The sequence below is a fragment of the Zootermopsis nevadensis genome, unplaced genomic scaffold (genome assembly GCF_977971745.1).
Source record: "Zootermopsis nevadensis isolate Lab colony 2312 unplaced genomic scaffold, Znev_1.0 Znev_ptg000029l, whole genome shotgun sequence".
Taxonomy (NCBI): Eukaryota; Metazoa; Arthropoda; class Insecta; order Blattodea; family Termopsidae; genus Zootermopsis; species Zootermopsis nevadensis.
In genome coordinates this window covers 12346339-12365672 of record NW_028259161.1, presented here as the reverse complement: position 1 = coordinate 12365672, position 19334 = coordinate 12346339, and the positions used below count along the sequence as shown (strand labels likewise).

Sequence of the window (19334 nt, the reverse complement as noted above, 5' to 3'; positions counted from 1 at the left end):
AAACACAAAGCGGAGTTCTTTACTCTACAATTATTTGAGGAACTCGGGCGTTATTTTCTGCTCCGTAGTTACGAACTAAGGGGGAGAGACGGTGCGAAGTAATTGCTAATATCCTGCGCTACTTCACCATTATGCACACTGAAATGCAACGCCGCTGTTTTTAACTGCTAATTCGATCCAGAGCAACTTTTGAGGAATTCTTCTCTAAAAATTTTCTTCTTTTTACGCCTCATTTTATGCGCGTTTTATGTTTAATATTACTAATTTTCTGGGGTATATTATACGGGACAGTTTCGGTACTAGACTAATAAGCTAATCACTAGACTCGAGTAATTAGTGTTTAAAATGTCCCAGACTGAGGCTAAAAATAAAGTAATACAAATCGACAGCAGCAAATCAAATCTCAAAACATAATGTAGACCTATATCACATATATCTCAGACAATGAACAATGCCCAGCAAAATAATAGACCTACTGATATAATTAGTCAACTGAGCATAGACTAGTATAGAACCCAAATGTTGCCTCTTTACAAATTTACAACATTTTTCGTTCGTGAATTACTCCGACATTTTTTTAAATTTTGCGCAGTGGCCACGCGCTCTGAGGCACGGTCCTCGTGCGCCTGGCCGCTGCGACCATGGGTTCGAGTCCCACTCAAGGCATGCATGTTTGTCCGCGTCTCCTCTTCCAGTCTGGCCACGGAAGGCAAGGCGATACCACCGTGGTACTTTCGCAAGAAAACCCCGAAAGGGGTCACGACGGTCAAACTTGACCATAGATATAAAAAAATTCCTTAATTTCTACAGCCCAAAAGTTGACCGTTGGACATTCTAACGCAGCAAAGGCGAGCCAAAAGTCGTATGTACAGTTTTGTTTGAAAGTAATATTTTATAAAAACAATAATAAAAGGACCAATGAAAAGTTTATTTACGTGTTGATATTTATGGGCGACAATGAACAAGGTTGTTTTACACTCTTCCAGCTCAGTTCGTAATCAGCCTGTAATGTCCCATTCAACGCTTTATACCGTCTGGAGTTATTAAAAGTTCAAATATAAAGGGAAATAATGAAAATTACTTAATGACCTAAAACATTCACTTCTGTCCATCGTCGCGGAATATTTATACAAAACATACACACTTAAATATTTCCAACGCAATTAATACTACGGAGCTGATTCTTTATTAAGATGATAATCGCACAGCTAATCAAGGAATTGTATTTTATTTTATAGAACACCAAGGTTCATTACTGTGTTCACAAGTCATAATAAATATTCTGAACCAGATGAATCCATTTCATGCTGTACCCAATTTCTTTAGAAAAATTTCAGTGCTCTTTAACAACATTTTTTACGTTGGGAATATTCAAACCACCAAACAGTTTTAAACAATTCTTGGCATGACCTAGACATGTTATACATATCAATGCTGAGGTCGATTTAAGTCAGATGACATCTCGACAGTCCTGGCGCTTATCATGTTAGAGTGTATTGTTTACATGAAATTACCTCGACGTTAAATTGTCAGAAATAAACGGGTCAGTGGGCACAAGTTCATGTTTGGATGACAATACTGCTGCATCATCCGAAAGAATATCCCTGACACATACAATACAAGGACATTTCATTCATTGTTGGGCGACAGTTGAACATCAAGCTCTACTAACTGTGTTATTGTTCGAGTTAAGTACATCTAAAATAATGTAATAATAATATTCGTCCGGCATCAAAACTGTGAATGCGTGGCCTTTCGACGCTTTCTTATGTGCCCTAGCTTAAAAATCCAAAAGCCTAGAACAATGAAAGTACAATTTTACTTAATGCCCTGTATTTACGTGAAGCGCATTCTTTCTCTCGATTTAACAGAAGAGAGTTTCAGAACAAAATGATGAGGAATATTTGGACCCAAGAAAGATAAAACAACAAAATATTTAAGTCACCTTCTTAATTTATAAATATAAAATGTGCCAAACGCGTTTCGACCTCAATATACCAATTCCTATGCAACCAACAGCCAGTGAAGTGTTACTAAATATGGTTTTATACAGAACTTACCTTTATGCTCTGCTAAAACCATGATCTTTTGATTTATATTCTATGAATTAACTTGTTTTTGTGCCACTGATGATGACCTCTTGAGGTCGAAACGCTTTGGCATTAGTACCTACATAGTGTAAATAGTTGTTTGTATGCACATTTCATATTTACAATATACAACATTAAGATTCTTAATTTATGATGTCTGATATTATTAATATGGTTAAATAAAAGGGAATAAGATGAGCGGAAATGTAGCATGAATGGGAAAGGAGAAATATATACAAAATTGTGGTCGGAAATGTTGAAGAGAACACGTAACATCTCTGTTTAGTTGGACGGGCAATATCAACACGGATTTTAGAGAAAGACAGTGAACAGCGGTAGGCTTTTGTGTACACGTAAATGAAGTTCCAGATGCTATGAAAGATAACAATGGTATCCAAAGTAATTATCGTCACGTCGTGTTTCAAGGTAACTGTCGCAATAATGTCACTGCTGTAACATTATGTTACATCATAATAAAAACGCGCATTGCCCGTCAGAATGAAACAACAAGAATATAACAAATTTTACTACTCAAGAGTAACTCTTCGTTACAAGAAGAACACCAATATTTTCAAATATGTCCATCAAGTTTTAAAATATCCTACAATGAAGAAGTGGTACGTAACAGAATTGTAATTAGTGCCATATATTACGTCTGAAAGGTAATATTAAATACTTATATCGTGTCCTTCGTGTATAAAACACATTGGTGAAAGCATCTATGAACTGCTTGCTTCGGTGAGGAACGTACATAAGGTTACAAATCTAAAGAAAATCGATTGTTGGTGTCAGAATTGCTGGTTTGGGGTCCCCACTAATGACACGATTGCCAGACGAAACGTGCTGCAGAGATCTTGCGTCTGACGAGAACTCAAATGCAGGACGACACCAGGTACACTCCTATCTTTAAAATATCGGGGTGGAGTTTTGAAACTGAGGTCAGAAGTGAAACCTCATTACGTTTCAGCAGAATATGATATTCATAAGGAAACATGGCGAAAGAAAACCTCGAGAATATTCATAAAATTACGAACGGATACAAAATGTTAGCCACGTGTAACTTTCACAGCGCAATTACTTCTGCAGGTGGAATGGTGTTGCACAATCTGTAGTTTCCGTCTGTTATTAATCCATAGGATTTGGTTTCCTTCCATCAGATTACTGCTTTTTTTCCGTTCTTCCTTGACCTCTTGCATCAAGTCATCCAACGTGACAGCTCAGTGTCGGCTGCCTGTCTCTTAATTTGACCGGCAGACTGATGCCAGTACTTAGGTTACCATTTGTATTATTACTTTGCACGAACCGTTGTCTTGTCCAGAAATGAATTGTACTTCCTCTGTCAAATGAAATTTTCATATCTGACGCACAATCTTAGTTTGTTATCATGTTTCGTCTGTCTGTCATAGACATCTTCAAGGGTCCACGTCATAACTTTTCCAACCAGTCTCTACATTTTCAAATATTGTACATTTTAGACATATTAATAAAATAACTTATACTAGCTTTCATTTTTGGAAATTATGAAAAATTTCGCTTTTTCTTTAGTGCTTTTGATTACGTTGTCCGCTGTTTTACCTCTCTGTCTGCATCACATGCCGGCGTACATTTCCTCCTATGTTCCCGATTTAGAATCGTATCACACGTTTCTAGGTAATCCTATTGAATATGCGTTCCAATCCCCAACTTCACGTTTATTTTTCCATAAAGTATTCCTTTAAAGTACTTTTCCTAATTTTTTAATATCTTTGTTGTCATTTTCGTTATTTTAGTCAGTATAGTGACTAGCTACGGGCTGGACGACCGGGGTTCGATCCACGACGGGAGCAGAGGATTTTTCCTCTAGCCTCTGCGTCCAGACCGGCTCTGGGGCCCACCCAGCCTCCTCTACAATGGGTACCGGGGTCCTTTCCCGGGGGTAAAGCCGGCCGGGGCGTGATGCTGACCACTCACCCCCATCTAGTGCCGAGGTCAAGGAAGAGAGGAGCTATACCTCCACTCCCCCCAAACGCCTACATGGCGTATAGTGGGACAAACTTTACTTACTTCACTATAGTACTCCTCCTTGTCTTTTATATAATCCCTATACTGTGACTGTCTGCTTCTACGCGTGTCTTTGCTGTCTACTTTATTTCAAGTTGTATAGCTTCTACAAATATTGCATTTCCTACTTAGTATCTCTCGATACGATTACTTATCTCCATCGAATTATATCGCACCCACGGCCTGCCCTATATAAGGTCTTCTGAACTAACCCCACCTCATACCCACCTTGAAAATGACAACTGCAGTGTTTGCTGAATCCTTGGCTAACACCAAACTTTAGACGTGGTTCCCACTCGAAAACCTGACTTCCTGTTTGGTGCACCTTCTGAGGTCTTTCTAACGAGTGAGTGAGTTCATGTCAGGTCATAGTTTGCCGCTGACGGATACCAACTACATGACTATATACAAACTATTTCATACTCTAGTTTAACGACTTGACGGAACTCCGCACTAACTAAGAAGACGCGATCATTAACACGGCAGTTCATTGCTAACCTTCCATGTGAGATATATTAATTACGTTATAACGCGCTTTGTTGCAGTTTATAATGCTATGTTATGGTCGTATCGTGCAGTGATACAATCTGTAATTAACGTGTATGGTCCGTCCATTACTTCTTTCCAGTTACAGCTGCAATGAAAGAGCGAAACACGTAAAGTGTCTGTAACGACAGACTATGAAAACCACACGCCTAGAGCACTCAGGACTTGCAGCAAATATATCCAACCAAATATTATGGCTGTAAAGATAAGCCAAAGAGTTATAAGCGTATTATTTCTCATGCAGGGAAATATCTTGTAGACCGTATCCCGGTTTCTCAATAGCGAAAGTTGTCAGTGAATTCATCAACAAACAGAAAACTTCATAATTAAACCAAGGTCATAAACTAAAAGCTTAAAACACTTGATTTTCATAAATGAATTTCAAAACATGGTTATTAAACAGAAACTGTCCGTTCCAGACGCTTTGTATGGCCTGGTATTACATCTAAGGAACCTTTCCGCTTGATATATCATCAGAAAACAACTCTGGAACGGGATGCAGCACCAAGAACAAGACATCAGCCTACCCTCTGGTGGGTTAACGAAACAATTCCACGGTTCAGGATTACCCTTGTAGAAGATATTTCAATAACCATGACCTCAGAAGACACAGTGAAACTGCCATAAAACTCATTGCCCCAAATGTGGTTAAATTTATTTAGTAATCTGTTTTCTAGATTCATAGCCAGGCCAGTGAGCTAGCTTAAGTACATGTTCAGTGTTAGTCTAACAGCCGGACAACGTCCTCATTAATTATTTCTGTACATTTTGAAGATTATCTTGGAGGGAGGGGGGGATGCCGGACGTCGCTGGCGAATGGTTATCATTCCTGCTTAGTATTCGCGAAGACCGGCGGCTATCGTGTCTGAGGTTTTTCGTTGTTTCCTCGGTCCCTCCAGGCAAATACCGGGATGGTACTTCAAACTATGCCTCGAATACTTCCCTCTATATCCTTCCCAATTCATTAACCGTCCAATCATTCGACGCTGTAGTCTCGACTACTGATGACGTTAGAAAATAAAACAAGGGGTTCAGCCCGTCGAAAAGCCAATAAGATATGTAAGAAGTTAACAGCCAGACACAATTATTGATGTTCTGTTAATTTATTTGCCTTTCGAAAAAAAACGTAGAAATTACGCAATCCTCTGAGTCCCCCCTCCCCATTTTTTCCTTATTCTGTGGAGGCAATTTAGTGACTATCCCTGCAAACTGGGCGGTTCGCTTCAGTCACGCTAGTAGAGAGACGCCAGATCTAACACTTTTTATATTACGTGCTGCCTCCGATCGTCAGTTTCAACACCCCAGATTTTCGCTCTAGCCATTTTGATATAGCGGAGTCCTTCTTTTGAACCTAACAGAAGCTCAGTGGTCAAGAAATTCCCCTTCTACAGAATCCGAAGATAAATTATTGTTCCCACATGAGTCCACCATTGGACCTTATCCTGTGTTAGTTGAATCCAATCGACAACACCTTGTTTCTTTGAGATACGTTGTAATATAACCGTCGATGTCTTCAAAATACAGTCTGTGCTGTTTAAGTTTGTTTCTGCAAAACGTCATCCTCACAGTCTATTTGACGAAGCGTAACCACCCCAAACGCAGGATATTTAATCCTTTGAAGCCGAAGCTCGTCTACATAATATTTAAGAATTCAGTCCGTACCTCAAAGAAGACACAACACTTTGCCATTACAAAGATCAACTAGTTAATGCTGTTAAAGGAAATAATCGCTGTTCACAGTGAGAACCATACAAAACCCATTGCAGCGTTGCTAATTCTTAAAGCAGGAGGTACGTACATGTAGTTACCATTAGGCTTTAAACGGTTAAGTAACAAAGGAATGTTGCGTCATAAACAGGGACTGAGAAATTGTTCTGGAGCTTTAACCTGCGCTCTGAATTAATTTACTGTAGCAAAAGTCTGGTCACTGCAACAAAATGCAAACAGCTCCTGTTCTGTTCTTCCTGCGATGTTATTTTACGTTGTTACAAGGACTTACGAGCGACTTGAAGATGTGTATATGAAACAAGGAGCTAACAGCAGTAAAAGTTTTATTCTCCTTGGACAAATGATCAGCCCGTCCTAAGGCATCTAAATTCAAGGTATTTCCTGGAAAACCAAAGAAACACAATCAGGATAGCCGGTCTCTGATGTGGGATTTGAAACCAGGATATCTCAAATACGAAGCAGGAGTGGTAACCACTCGGAGGCGACGTTCGGTAGAATTGATTAAGAATCAAAACAGGCCGAAAGACCCGAGAGTGATATCTGAAAAAAGACGTAAATTAGAAATTTTGAAACATGTAGTAGGTTTTTGTGTATCCAAAGAGCACGAAGGAATAAAAAAATGTTTTGTTGGGAGATTGTGGAGATAAAGATTGTCGTTGGCTGAATGCAGATTTAAATTGTATCACCCTCCCCCCGCACGTCCATTACTCTAGAGCGAGATGCAGGTTGAGTTCTCGAAAGCCAACCTACCTACGCAGTCATCCATATGACTACAGCAAAAGTAAGTGTTCGCTTAGTAGGGCCACTGCCACAGATCAGCTGGCAGTGCGCCGACTAGCTCTCCTCTGTCAAACCGGCACATGGACTTGCATTAGGTGGCCGTCAGTACTTTGAAAACATCGTAAGACTAATCTACTTCATACCCGTATTATCGTAGTGGCAAAATGATTCGTTGTCATCGTTCGATTTTGGTGTGAAATCGTGTGCTGTTTATTTTTAAAGTAACAGATTAGACCTCAATATACAGTGTACGTTGCTTCAGATTTTAAAACCAGAAGTGTGTTTTGTGTGAGACTGTGAGCAGTAACTTGTCAGAATGATGATTAAAATTAGAATTTCAATAACCGGAGACTTCAATGACAGGATAAGAATGAAGTTGTAAAGTGATATTTAAAAACCAAATATTACAGCGCAGTATAATTTGCCTGTAGGGGTGAGGTGAGCTTAAAAAATATAAAACTTAATGTAAAAAGGGGCGAATGTATATTTCGATAACACGTTTGTACCAAAAAGAAATGTTGTTGCATCTGGCAACACTTTTAAGGATGAAATGGACAATTTAAGTATTTTGTGGGGAATTATACGTTATTTGTTGTACGTAACCTGTAAATTTACATATTAAAATGTTCCGAGCATGGATTCATTCAGAAACTTAAAACTTAACAGTATTCCGCGTATTTTATATTCACAGCTTCTTAAAACGCGTTATGAAACAACTGAATTGTGATGTATAGAGTGTCAATTTTTTATACTTTCAGATTTATCTCCTTCTGCCTTGACTGAATGACTGTAAAAAGACTCGAACAAAGCGTCTTTTAACGCATTTTGGCGAACAAGTTAAAAATGAAGATGCATCTCGTCCATGAACTTTTAACGCAGACTTAATGCTGCAACAAATTTTTGTAGCCTAGGTTACTAGTTTAATATTTAAATATCAAATTCAGTCAAACGTATAGTACCTGCCCCGCCTGGTTGCACTAAGACACAATTAACCTTAATTCTGATAATTTACTAAAAACTAGTCGAGTACAGTAGCTCTTGCAAACTGAACTGTGAATATGAAAGGTGCAGAGTTGTGGAACATTGCCTGTGGGTACAAACAAGTGTAAGATATGTGAGTGTAACGCTGGTCACGAGGAACCACTGCTTTGACAGAAGTGCGCCAAGAATATTTTGCGAGATGCAGAGACTAAAACTGTCTTACATTCGACACTGGCTTCATCGCGTCTTGATAGTTCGGACATGCGGATAGATGGCTGAGCAGTTAGGTCAACAGGGGTCATGGTATTCCGACTGCTCTGGTTCTGCTTCTTCTTTGGAGCTTTACGTGCTACCTCAACTCACCGCCAGGAGGTAAGAAAACTTATGCAGACTCTATTCACTGCCTAAGCATCAAGGTAAAAGCTCCACGCATTATCAGCCTCGGTATTAGATGGAAGTGAGCAGAATAAGATTCCTTCAAGGAAAGAGACACCAGTAGACTTTGGATAGGAGGCTGGGTGGGTTCAGTGTCATTCTGGACTTCCTGAAGAGAGAAGTCCCTAAGCAAATCAGATCCTGACCACAGCGTTGGTACGGATAATATCTTGTACATGAATATTAATATGAGTTCGGTGTCAATGCTTCAAAATTACGAAACGAACTTCGGTCCTAGTTCTTTTAACAACAATTTCTACCACTTCGAACTATCCACAGATCTGACCCTGTACATAAACACCACACAAAGAAGGCGAAGAATTATAGAACTACGCAAGTAGTTAGTTCCACGTTACAGACGTTTTAATGTGATGGCGAAGAGAGAAAATCTAACCTAAAAGCCATTATGATACCAAAAATGGGGTAAATTAAACTTGTAAAATGAATGTTAAACTGAAATCTTATGTCGATGCCGGTCTTCTGGATTGTAACGCCGTGTTGACTTATAGGTAAATACCAAAATTTCGGATTGCCTATAACTTGAGGTATGAAGACCGAGGCACAATGCCCTCCCGAAACGTCGAGATCAAACTATACAGGGCTTTACAACCCACAAGAAAACATCGACAACTTCACCGTCTCGAAAATTTAAAATCTCACACAACAAAGTGGTTCGTACGGTTGGTGGTATCAGAACTTACCACACCGATTCGACGAGTAATGTCTCGGATGCTTGATTATTTGCTCTGAAAAATCTGTAATTGTAGCATAGATCTTGGAAAAACATGTTCCATGCAGGGTGTTTCAACTCACACATTTTTTTTTACCGTGCTTACGTCCTGTGGGGAAGTGGAAATGACAAAACGTTTTATTTTTCGCAGTGTGAAACTGGAACAAGAGTCTTGCCTTTTACTCCGGGTACTGACCGTGAACATCGGGTTTAATTAAGCGAAACGTTCCTACGTCACTATTCACAACCGTAGTCCCACTAAAAATAATTTATACCGTTTGTACACTATCTTTATAATCGATTACTGCCTGAGTGAAAACGGAAAAATGTACTCCAGTGCCAAATCCACATATTTTCCAAATACTTTCGTTGTGATTTTGCATACGTCATTAACTTTAATGTTCGTTTATTGCAGATGAAAGTGTAATGTTTCAGACAGAAATCGACTGTTGCAAATCTACAGATATCACAAAGAACAGAGACAGAATGATTTTTCTTTGTATTCCTTTAAATATTCATTATAAAACTGCTTCAAATCAAACTGTAGACTGTGGGGTAGATGTTAATGCGAGGATTGTCACGTGCATTTAAAAGGGACCTTGAGGTGCTCAGCACGTGAGAGGGCAGACACACACCGAAGCCCGAGATCAAAGAGCTGTACGGAACTAAACGGACAAGCCTGCGGTCAGGCCACAAAGGCGGGGTTTGTGTGGGCCTTGATGAAAACAATGTACGAGTAGAGTATAAATAACAATTGATAAATACCAGAGCTATTCCTACCAATGAGAGGCTGTTCTCACTCGTTGTCCTTGGTGACGAGATAAAATAATGATGACGAACCCACAACACTTTCGGGCAAGAACGGATTAAAGAAAATTCTTTCAAGTCGGTAATTAATGCAATGACTAATTAATTTTTGAAAAAAGCCTTGACGAGAAAGGAAAAACTATGACAGAAAGAATAATTTCTTATAATAATTATTAAAACATCAAATTCTTATACGTAACCTATAGGCCTATTATTTAAAAACTAGTATTTAGACCCATTTTCTTTCACTTATTATTTGCATCCACATTGTATTTCTCCTTTTAGTCTTTCCTCCATTAATAATTTTTCTCTCTTTTTTTGTCTCGTTCCATATTCTCGCGGTCTTTGTTTCTTCTTCTATGCTTCCTTCTCTACTCCTTTTCTTCTTTGCCACACTTAATTATTTTGTTTAACAAAATCAGTGTTTGCAGAGCGCAGTGACCTTTCCTCTGCGTCTTTAATCCGAAACGTACGGAACAGCAGTTCCAAAGCAGGTTTCTTGTATGAAGAAACCCGTAGTCACATAAAACAACATTTCATTTCGCTTTTGAGAATTAGTTTATCTTGTAATGATAACAATCACAAGGCATTGGTGATCCAAAACGGTTGCATATATGAGGTAAACGACGGTATATGGGACACAAGATACAGACCTTGACCTCTGACCAGATCCGCCCAAGGTAAGAATGTTGTCCAGACCCAGAGCCTATTTTTTCTTAACCCTTTGAACTCCAACTGTAACTATACGCCCCACCTACTTCAACAATTCTATTCAACTTTTCATTTTGTTTTAGTGGGGTTTGCGTAACTCTCACTGTAACAGCTATTATTTCCTTAAAAAGTATTAACAAGTTTATCTTTGTAATAGTGAAATGTTGTTTTCTATGTTGTACAGACTAGATTGTTATATAATATTTAGACAATCTTCGGCTTCAAAGGGTTATTTATATAGGATTCACAAAGGTAAGAGCGCTTTTATCTGCCTACAAGTTCACAAGACGTTACTACCCTAAAAACCAACGTAGCTTTAAGTACGAAAGTTATATTTAAAAGATATTACTACCTGACAGACCATTAGTTTCTCAGGAAGGTATTCTGGTCCACGGAAGCGTTCATTTTAAAAGATTATTTGGCCTGTAATATAGCAATACAAAGGATATTAAAATATCTCAAAACCGCTAGCACGGAATTCCTAATAGACACGTAATAACATCGTGTCCATTGAGACTCGGAACACAATTAAAAAATCTGATATATAACGAAAATGTTTCTTAAAACGTGAGGTGCTAACTACAGATTGATTCATATAACTAACACATCCCCTCAACGCAGAGTTTTGCACGGACCGAAATTTCATAATTCCACTCGGCCTGGCCCGAGCTCGAAATATATTTTCAAATACATTAGCCGTAAACAATCTAAGCTCGTATTTGTTTTATTCCAGCCCAAATAAAGTCCGGTCTATTTACAATCAGCCCCTGACTGTCGTATCATTAATACATTGTTCTTTTAACGCATAAATGCCAGTAATCCTTGAATTAATTATTTCACGAGACAGAAGTTATTTTGGCGCCTGAGGAATGCCACAAAGACATCGGAAGCCAAGTTTGCTCGAACCATTAATGGGAGTTAGAAGTTGCAAAAATCCCGGATAAAATAAACTTGGTGGGATTTGTTTCCGGAGCCCGACTATGTCACGAGCACAACTTTTCTTTCTTTAAATAAGACTGCCCTAGAAAGACCGAAATGTTTCATTGCTATTGTCTGAACCAGGCCCTGTCCGGCCTTGAGTCGGGAAAAAAACTGACACAAGTAACTTGTAGCAGAATGCTCTTCGTAAGACGTTTTAGATTTTGAAAATGTAAAGTAATTCATCAGATGTTCAATTTAAATTTTAAACCAAACAATTTGGAAGCAACATTGTGGGATACTCGCCTATTCTTGACAACTTACTCAAACCAAACTCAATCAATAAAATCAAAGTTGCGAAGTTGCCTTAGCCAAATGAATACGGTGAATGCATGTTAGCATATTTATTTGCCTGGTCTCCACTGAGTAGGCAACCTTTTGATTGTCTGCCTGTAATTATCTCCCTATCCACTTTGTTTACATGGATTAACCATTTTCTTCAGTTGCTGCCTGTTCGTTAGTTTACTGAATACAAGAAGTGTCTGGACACTAATGGTGACCACTTTGAGCACCTGTTGTAATTGTAGAAGTCAAACATGACTTATACTCATCCCTTGATGTCTGTATAAATTTAGTATTAAAGCTTTTATAAAGGTTTTTGTTTTGTTGAAGTGTGTATACATTTTTTTGGGCCCCTCTGTATTTAGTTTCGTAGGCATTTAATTTTCCGTGCTTAAAAATTGTATTAAAATTATCGTTTTCTTGGATATTTTAAAGCACAGTGTTTGCTGCATGTTCGTCAACGAAACTTCTGTCACACAAAACAGAGAAACATACATGACTTTAAAGAACCTTCCTGCAATTAATTGGACGTCAAGGGAAACAAGTCGTTGGATCGCAAGAATGTAGTAACGCATTGCTTAATAATAATTCAATGATTCTACTCATGTAATTGGTCTGACCTTATTCGTCAGGAAATAAATTGCTCATTTTAAGCTGCTGAATTCAGAAGTCAAGACTCTGGGTGGATTTAAGTTTGAGCCTTGTTTCAAACTATTGTATTTGACATATATTTCATTCAATGAAATTATTCGTACTAGTCACAATTTTTTTTATTTGTAGTGTTCTGTCTGACGACAGGTCCATATGAACAGGATCCTTCCATCCTTTTCTCGGACTGGGACCTGTTCATATACGTTCTTGGCAGATGATCCAGGAGTGGTTTGCCATTGCCTTCTTCTGTGTGTGAATGGAGTAATTGTTGGGATGCCACGGAGAAACCGGGGAAGCCCCCGGAGGAAAACTCCGTGTTGCCTAGACCACGGCCTTGCCCAACACAAGTTATAAATTTGAGCACCACCGGGAATTGAACCCGGGACCCCAGGCTTACAAGGCTAGTGTTCTGACCGCTAGACCACCGTGGCGCTAGTCACAATACAAGAAAGAAAATATGATTTTATATAATGAATAATTAGAACTTTTATTAAAACATTTTATTAAAGATTAGACACATTCCTGAAATAATATTCATGTATAGACATACTGGAATTTATTAAAGTCGACTGGAAGTTGGCTAAAACCAACATTTTTCTTCTGTTAAACACAGAATGTGATCACGCACTTCACATTGTGGTAAGGATAAACAAACATGCCATGTGAGTTGTTTGCCGTCGCGTTATACTCCATAGATTATTTTTCAGTGCTAATATAAATCAAAGTCTTCAAAACATTTAAGAAGATTAACACGAATAAATTTGCGGACCGGCGATATTCAGCGGCGTCACACATTCTTAGATGTCATTAGCGCCGTTTACGACATCCACGACGAGAAACTATTAGAAACAAATAACGAAAGAAAAATATACAGACGAATAACCTGAATTCCACTGAGTTAAAATAACTCCAGGATGTAAGAGGTGAAGAACAATAACAACATAAACAAAACAAACATTTGCAGAAGTGGCAGAAAGTTGTTTCCACACGTAAATTTATTTATTTTCTTACCCTTCTAAAATTAATCTACAGAGCAATGATTTATTAGATAAGTTTTTTATGATAATAATCAATCTGAGACAATAAAATGTCATTACGCGAAAGTAAAAGGACATCCTTATGTCGGTAATGCTAAACTTGTGACGTTTTAGTACAAGAATATAATCAAACTACTAATTATTAGCAATTATTTACATGTTATAACACTTCATAAAACTTTCATACCTCCCGATCCGTTATAGTTTGAAGGCCATATATAATGAGAAAAGTCGATTTATGAAATATTAAGTATGAACAAAATAAAAGGACGATTTTTTGCAAGACTGTGCACACACGGCTAACACATAAAACCTATAAGGAAAAATCACACAGGACAGACCAAAAATACACTTGATGCGATATTATGACGAAGGTATGAAATGTAGTCTGTAATATAATCTAGCACAAATTGTATCGCCTTAGTGATTTTCTGCTATATTCATAGCGATATTCAAATAAATTATTTCAAACTTTGGGTCATGTAAAAAAATAATTCAAGTCTTTAGACTTATAAAGTACAGCCTGCTTTCATAACAGTAATAAAATAAAATAAAATAAAAGAATGAAAATTCACCCAAATGAAGCCATACCTGACAAATCAAGTTTAATGTGCGATTAAGCAGTACTGAATACTAGACAATTTTATATATATATATATATATATATATATATATTTCCATAATAGACTTCAAAATTAATTTACAATCCTGCTGTGATTTTAACAGACAGTTAACACGGGTGCAACAAAACTGTATGACCTACCTAAGAACATTTATACAAGCATGCCGGCACACCTCCAATTTAAATTGAATCCATGGCAATAAAAAATCACATTTTAGGTACCAGACAACGTTAAATTCCAAGGGACATCGTCATAAAAACAATGTACATAGGTAGTTAATTTGGGTTGCATCAATATAGTAATAAAATCTTTCTTGCAAGAAGAAGTAGTTACTTCAGATGTTGAGGCTAATTAAAAATTGTAGCCATTATTCGTACGGATACACCGACTGAAATGAATTTCATATGAACCATTGAAATTGTTAAAATGCACGTCCTTCAGTTTGATCATAACCAAATAAACAGTATTGCTCATTATGCGGTCTATTTAAGTCCGTTTCGCCCTAGAAATTATTTTGTGCCTTAATAACAATATCAGTTTTTTTACTCCTATTGTCGTAACTGAGTAACATTTCCCCAAAAAGCCGCTGCGATAGATTTACCCATAACCTACATAGTCATTCTATAGAGTTCGTAAAATGAATTTTAAAAATGTATGGAAATCCGGATCAGATATTAAATTGTGATTGTTGAAAACCGGATGACGGCTTCTGCATGGAACACAGCCGAGGGCACTTCCTGGCGTGATCGTACTGACCTTGTGGTGAAGAGGGTCTATGACCAGTTTACTGGCTTCGCTGTTCCACGTGAACTTTAAAAAACAGGAAACACCTGAATGCGTCTGTAAAGTTAAATGAAAGTCGATTTTGTCTGGTGCTTGTTAAATCCCTTTTTGTGGAAACTTATACGGTCTTAGTCGTTCATGGATTCTTCAGAAACTACAAAAAAATAAACCTTTTTATTTTGATGTGGGTTGTTAAGTATCGAACGGCTTGGGTTTTATTCCTGGTAGGTGCAAAGGAGATTTCTCTCTTCCCCACCACCGGGAACGTTTGTTCATCGGTGGTATTTTGAAGATTCCCGGTTGGAATCCTGAGTACTTTTAAACAAGGAGTTCATTGCTGCTGTTTATAACGAGAATCATACAAAACTTATAAACACATTGTGTGGCAGAGTTACTATCGTGCTTTAATTAAGTTAACGCCAGGGACAGCTTACTTTACCTTATCAGTGGCCAAAGATAGGTATGCAATTTAAAAATTTGCTTCCAAAATTCGTTGAGTTAAATTGACAAAGTTTCGAAAAAACAGCCTTCTTTTAAACAGAACGTAGGAAATTAATTAGAAATGAAATTGGCTCGAAAACGTACAAAATTAAATGAGCGAGTTATAGAATCACATTCTTCAACCGTAATTCACTGGACAAAAAGAAAAACAAAGATCAAGGAGACACTGTAAAAATAATTCGGAAGGCGGTACCGGAAATTTGACTGTTCCATGGACCGCAGCAGCAGAAATGGCATCACGAATTTGGTATTTGGGCCATTTAATTGCAAGTGTTTTGGGCAACAAAGCTAAATTTATATTTTAAGAAATAAAACTTTTCTAAACTACTCTGTATATTAATTAACATCTTTAATTCGTTTTTTTTTTCAGTCCCTGAAGACAAATTCTCTGCTAGAGATTTGTGACATGTCACGACAACTTTCTTTTGCTTCCCAACTTATTCTTTGTCATTTATTATTTATAACTTTACACTGTATAACGTAAACACGTGACAAAAATTATAAACTAATTAAAAACTTATTTTAGAAAATAAACTTCCACACAGAACCAACTGCATAAGTGTGTGTGTTTGTGGGAGACAGAGAGAGAAAGCAGAATGTTTATGGACTGAATTTGTCTAACCTACTTTTCCCATAAAACTGTATTAAAGCCAGGGTCAATTTTTATTATAAAAAAGGGAAGTGTTTGTTGGCAGACCGGACGTGTATTCATTAATGTACCATTCGGATCGTTACGATGGAGGACATTGTACCATCAAAAGCCATAACGAATCTGATAACTGGACCACAGGGACGTTACGGTGCATTAAACCCAACTTCGTTTCATTTTTTATAATGACGGGCGATTCACAAAGCAGAGAATATTTGTTGTGAAACCAAATCACTGGGTTAGTTAAGAGGAAACACTATTTTCCAGAAACTTCTCATGCACACGTGAATTCAATTTAAAGTAAAATATGTTTACGAAAATTGTATAAAAGTTTTGAAATACTTTCATAGACCTGTATGAAATTCACAGACGCAATACAATTTGGTATTAAAAGTGTTTAAGTGTACAGAAACACGAAAGTAGATCTTAGGGAGATTCAACGACGAGTTGAGCCACGTGGTGTGGGAATAATGCTTTGTAGCTTTGGCTCCGTTACTTTAAAAATACAAACTGTCTACAAATCAACCGACTTCTGCAATAAACACTAGACGTATATTTAAATATAGGCTATGAATCTAAAAAGTAGGCTGATGATTCACGAGGTGGTGATGAAATCTCTTATGGTGTCATTTACCACTTTAGTAGATTTACCATTATTAATATACATTGAGCTTTTATGAAGGAGTCGGGGTCGAAGTCGGAATCGAAGCTGGAGTAGGAGATTTTAGTTCCGGTTATAACTGGCAATGAAGATTCGAGCTTCATTCCAGTCTAGTAATAATCGAACTATGTTGATCCTGTAAAACTAAATTCAATGGGAAATTACTACCACTGACATTAATAAGAATAAATATGTGCCAAATGGTATGATAATATTAAAATTGATATTTAAATAAATATGGTGTGGACTGGATTAATATGGCTCAGGACAGCGATCAAGCTTCTGTTTTAAAGTGATTTGCTGTCCCACTATACGCCATGTAGGCGCTTGTGGGGAGTGCAGTTATAGCTCCTACTCATTCTTAACCTCGACTCTAGATAGGGCTGAGTGGTTAGCGTCACGCTCCGGCCGCGCAATGCCCCCGGGAAAGGACCCCGGTATGGGAGGCTGGGTGGGCCGCAGAGCCGGTCTGGACGCTGAGTCTAGAGGGGAAAAAAAAAAAAAATCATCTGCCCCCGTCGGGGATCGAACCCTGGTCGTCCGGCAATAGTCTATCGCCCTTCTGACTGAGCGACCCGGCTCTCTAAAGTAATATGCAGTGCTGCCAATTACAGAACGTGAGTATAAATTCTAATACACTCAAGGCCAGTAACAAATTTCAAATTTGTGACAGACAACTGGAACAAACGCTTGGTGAGTCAGAATAAAGGGAAGCTACGCAGCCAGTGCGACTTTCACTGATCGCACATTAATGTACTGATAACAATACGAAGCATTAATTCCTATATATCAAAACAAGCCGATGAGCACTACATGGAATTAACACGATTTATAACGTTTATTACCTTGAAACATGAATCTTTCTAGTAATTTAAATTGATTACAATATAACTGTCGAAGACTTCTTAATTTATTACATTAATAACCTAAAATCATTCTTAGATATTGGCAAATTTTATGAGCGTTTTGTAAAGAACCAATAAGTTTTCTTTCTAAATAAAATAATTGCCGATGTGTGCTGAAAGAAACGAACCGGTTTGTTAATTGATTTATTGCTGTGGTTCGGCAAGGCAGTAAGAGAACGTAGGATGATAGAAATACGGAAGGGAAACAAAAGTACTGTCTTTGTCGTAACCTTGCTCAGGAGAATAATGCCAGCAGACTGACACAGTCTTCATGACATATACCAGCCACGTGATGACTTAAATACTTTAACTTAGTTTTACTGTAACTGCAACAGCTGAGACTTGGCGTTAATATAATGAAATAATACATTCAGTTCAAGGTCATTTTTATATAAAACAGTTTTAAAATCTGTTCCAGTCTGTGGTTTTATCAGCGTAAAATAACAGTGTAGCATCTGGCCATATTAAGTACTCGAAATATACTTTCAGAATCTTTTTGCTGCTATATATGTGTTATGGACATGAAGATTTTCCTTGACTAAAACGCAAGAAAAATCTTCAGGTTCATAACACTAGTTTCTACATAGATTCTTAGATGTTATTAAATGTCTTAAACATGACCCTATTTGAGAAATACGAAGATATGAAAATGCGCGTTTTAAAATCCAGGAAATAGTGTCCTTTCCGATAAATGTGATAAATGTTTAACCCACTAGGCAATATAAATACAATGCCTGTTCATACACACCGATTTCTTCGGGCTGTGCTGTGCTGCAGTGAATTGTAAACCGTATTATAATCAGGCAACATATGAACTCAACATCCGACATGGTTCGAGCATTGCCGTACCTCAAGCGGCAAAGGTCAATACTCCATTCTTCTGTTGCGAGAGTCACAAAGCCGGACTCAACTTGTCATGGAGGATATTCAAAAGGCCCGAACACTCCCACAATATAGCACAGTCACCCGTTCACGTTTAGAGACGCCAAAATTGATAAGACAACAGGCATATTGCACTCACCCTCCTAACTGCGACCTTCTATCAATGTCCAATTCGATCTGTTGTTACAGCGGGGCAGCGAGATTAATCAGTGATAGATAAAGAAGAACAAGGACTAAAAATTAGGATGAATTAACTGATTGTAGTTTTCACCAGAGACAGACTCCAAAGTCACACAGGTGGCAACATTATTTCAAACGCTCTAAATCAGCGTTTCTCAACCTATGGTGATGAGCCAATGTTGAGTGGTACACGAACTAAGTAAGAAAATCAAAAGATAATATTAACACAAATAAGTTTTCCCTAAACGCATTTGGTTGGTGGTACATTCACTGTGTTAAATTATAATTAGTGGTACGTCAGGGAAAAGGGTGAGAACCCCTGCACTAAATTATTATTACTGTTACGATAACATG

The 19334-nt window shown here is 37.8% G+C and overlaps 1 protein-coding gene across 1 annotated transcript in view; it reads left to right on the top strand.

Moving 5' to 3' along the window:
• The first annotated feature begins 7177 nt into the window (after nt 1-7177).
• Nucleotides 7178-19334, top strand: part of LOC110831434 (A disintegrin and metalloproteinase with thrombospondin motifs adt-2) — a 39629-nt gene continuing 27472 nt past the window's right edge. The window contains exons 1-2 of the mRNA XM_022067421.2: nt 7178-7622; nt 7943-8537. Of these exons, the coding sequence (XP_021923113.1) occupies nt 8466-8537 (72 nt within the window). The 5' untranslated portion in view covers nt 7178-7622; nt 7943-8465. The remainder of the gene's footprint in view (nt 7623-7942; nt 8538-19334) is intronic.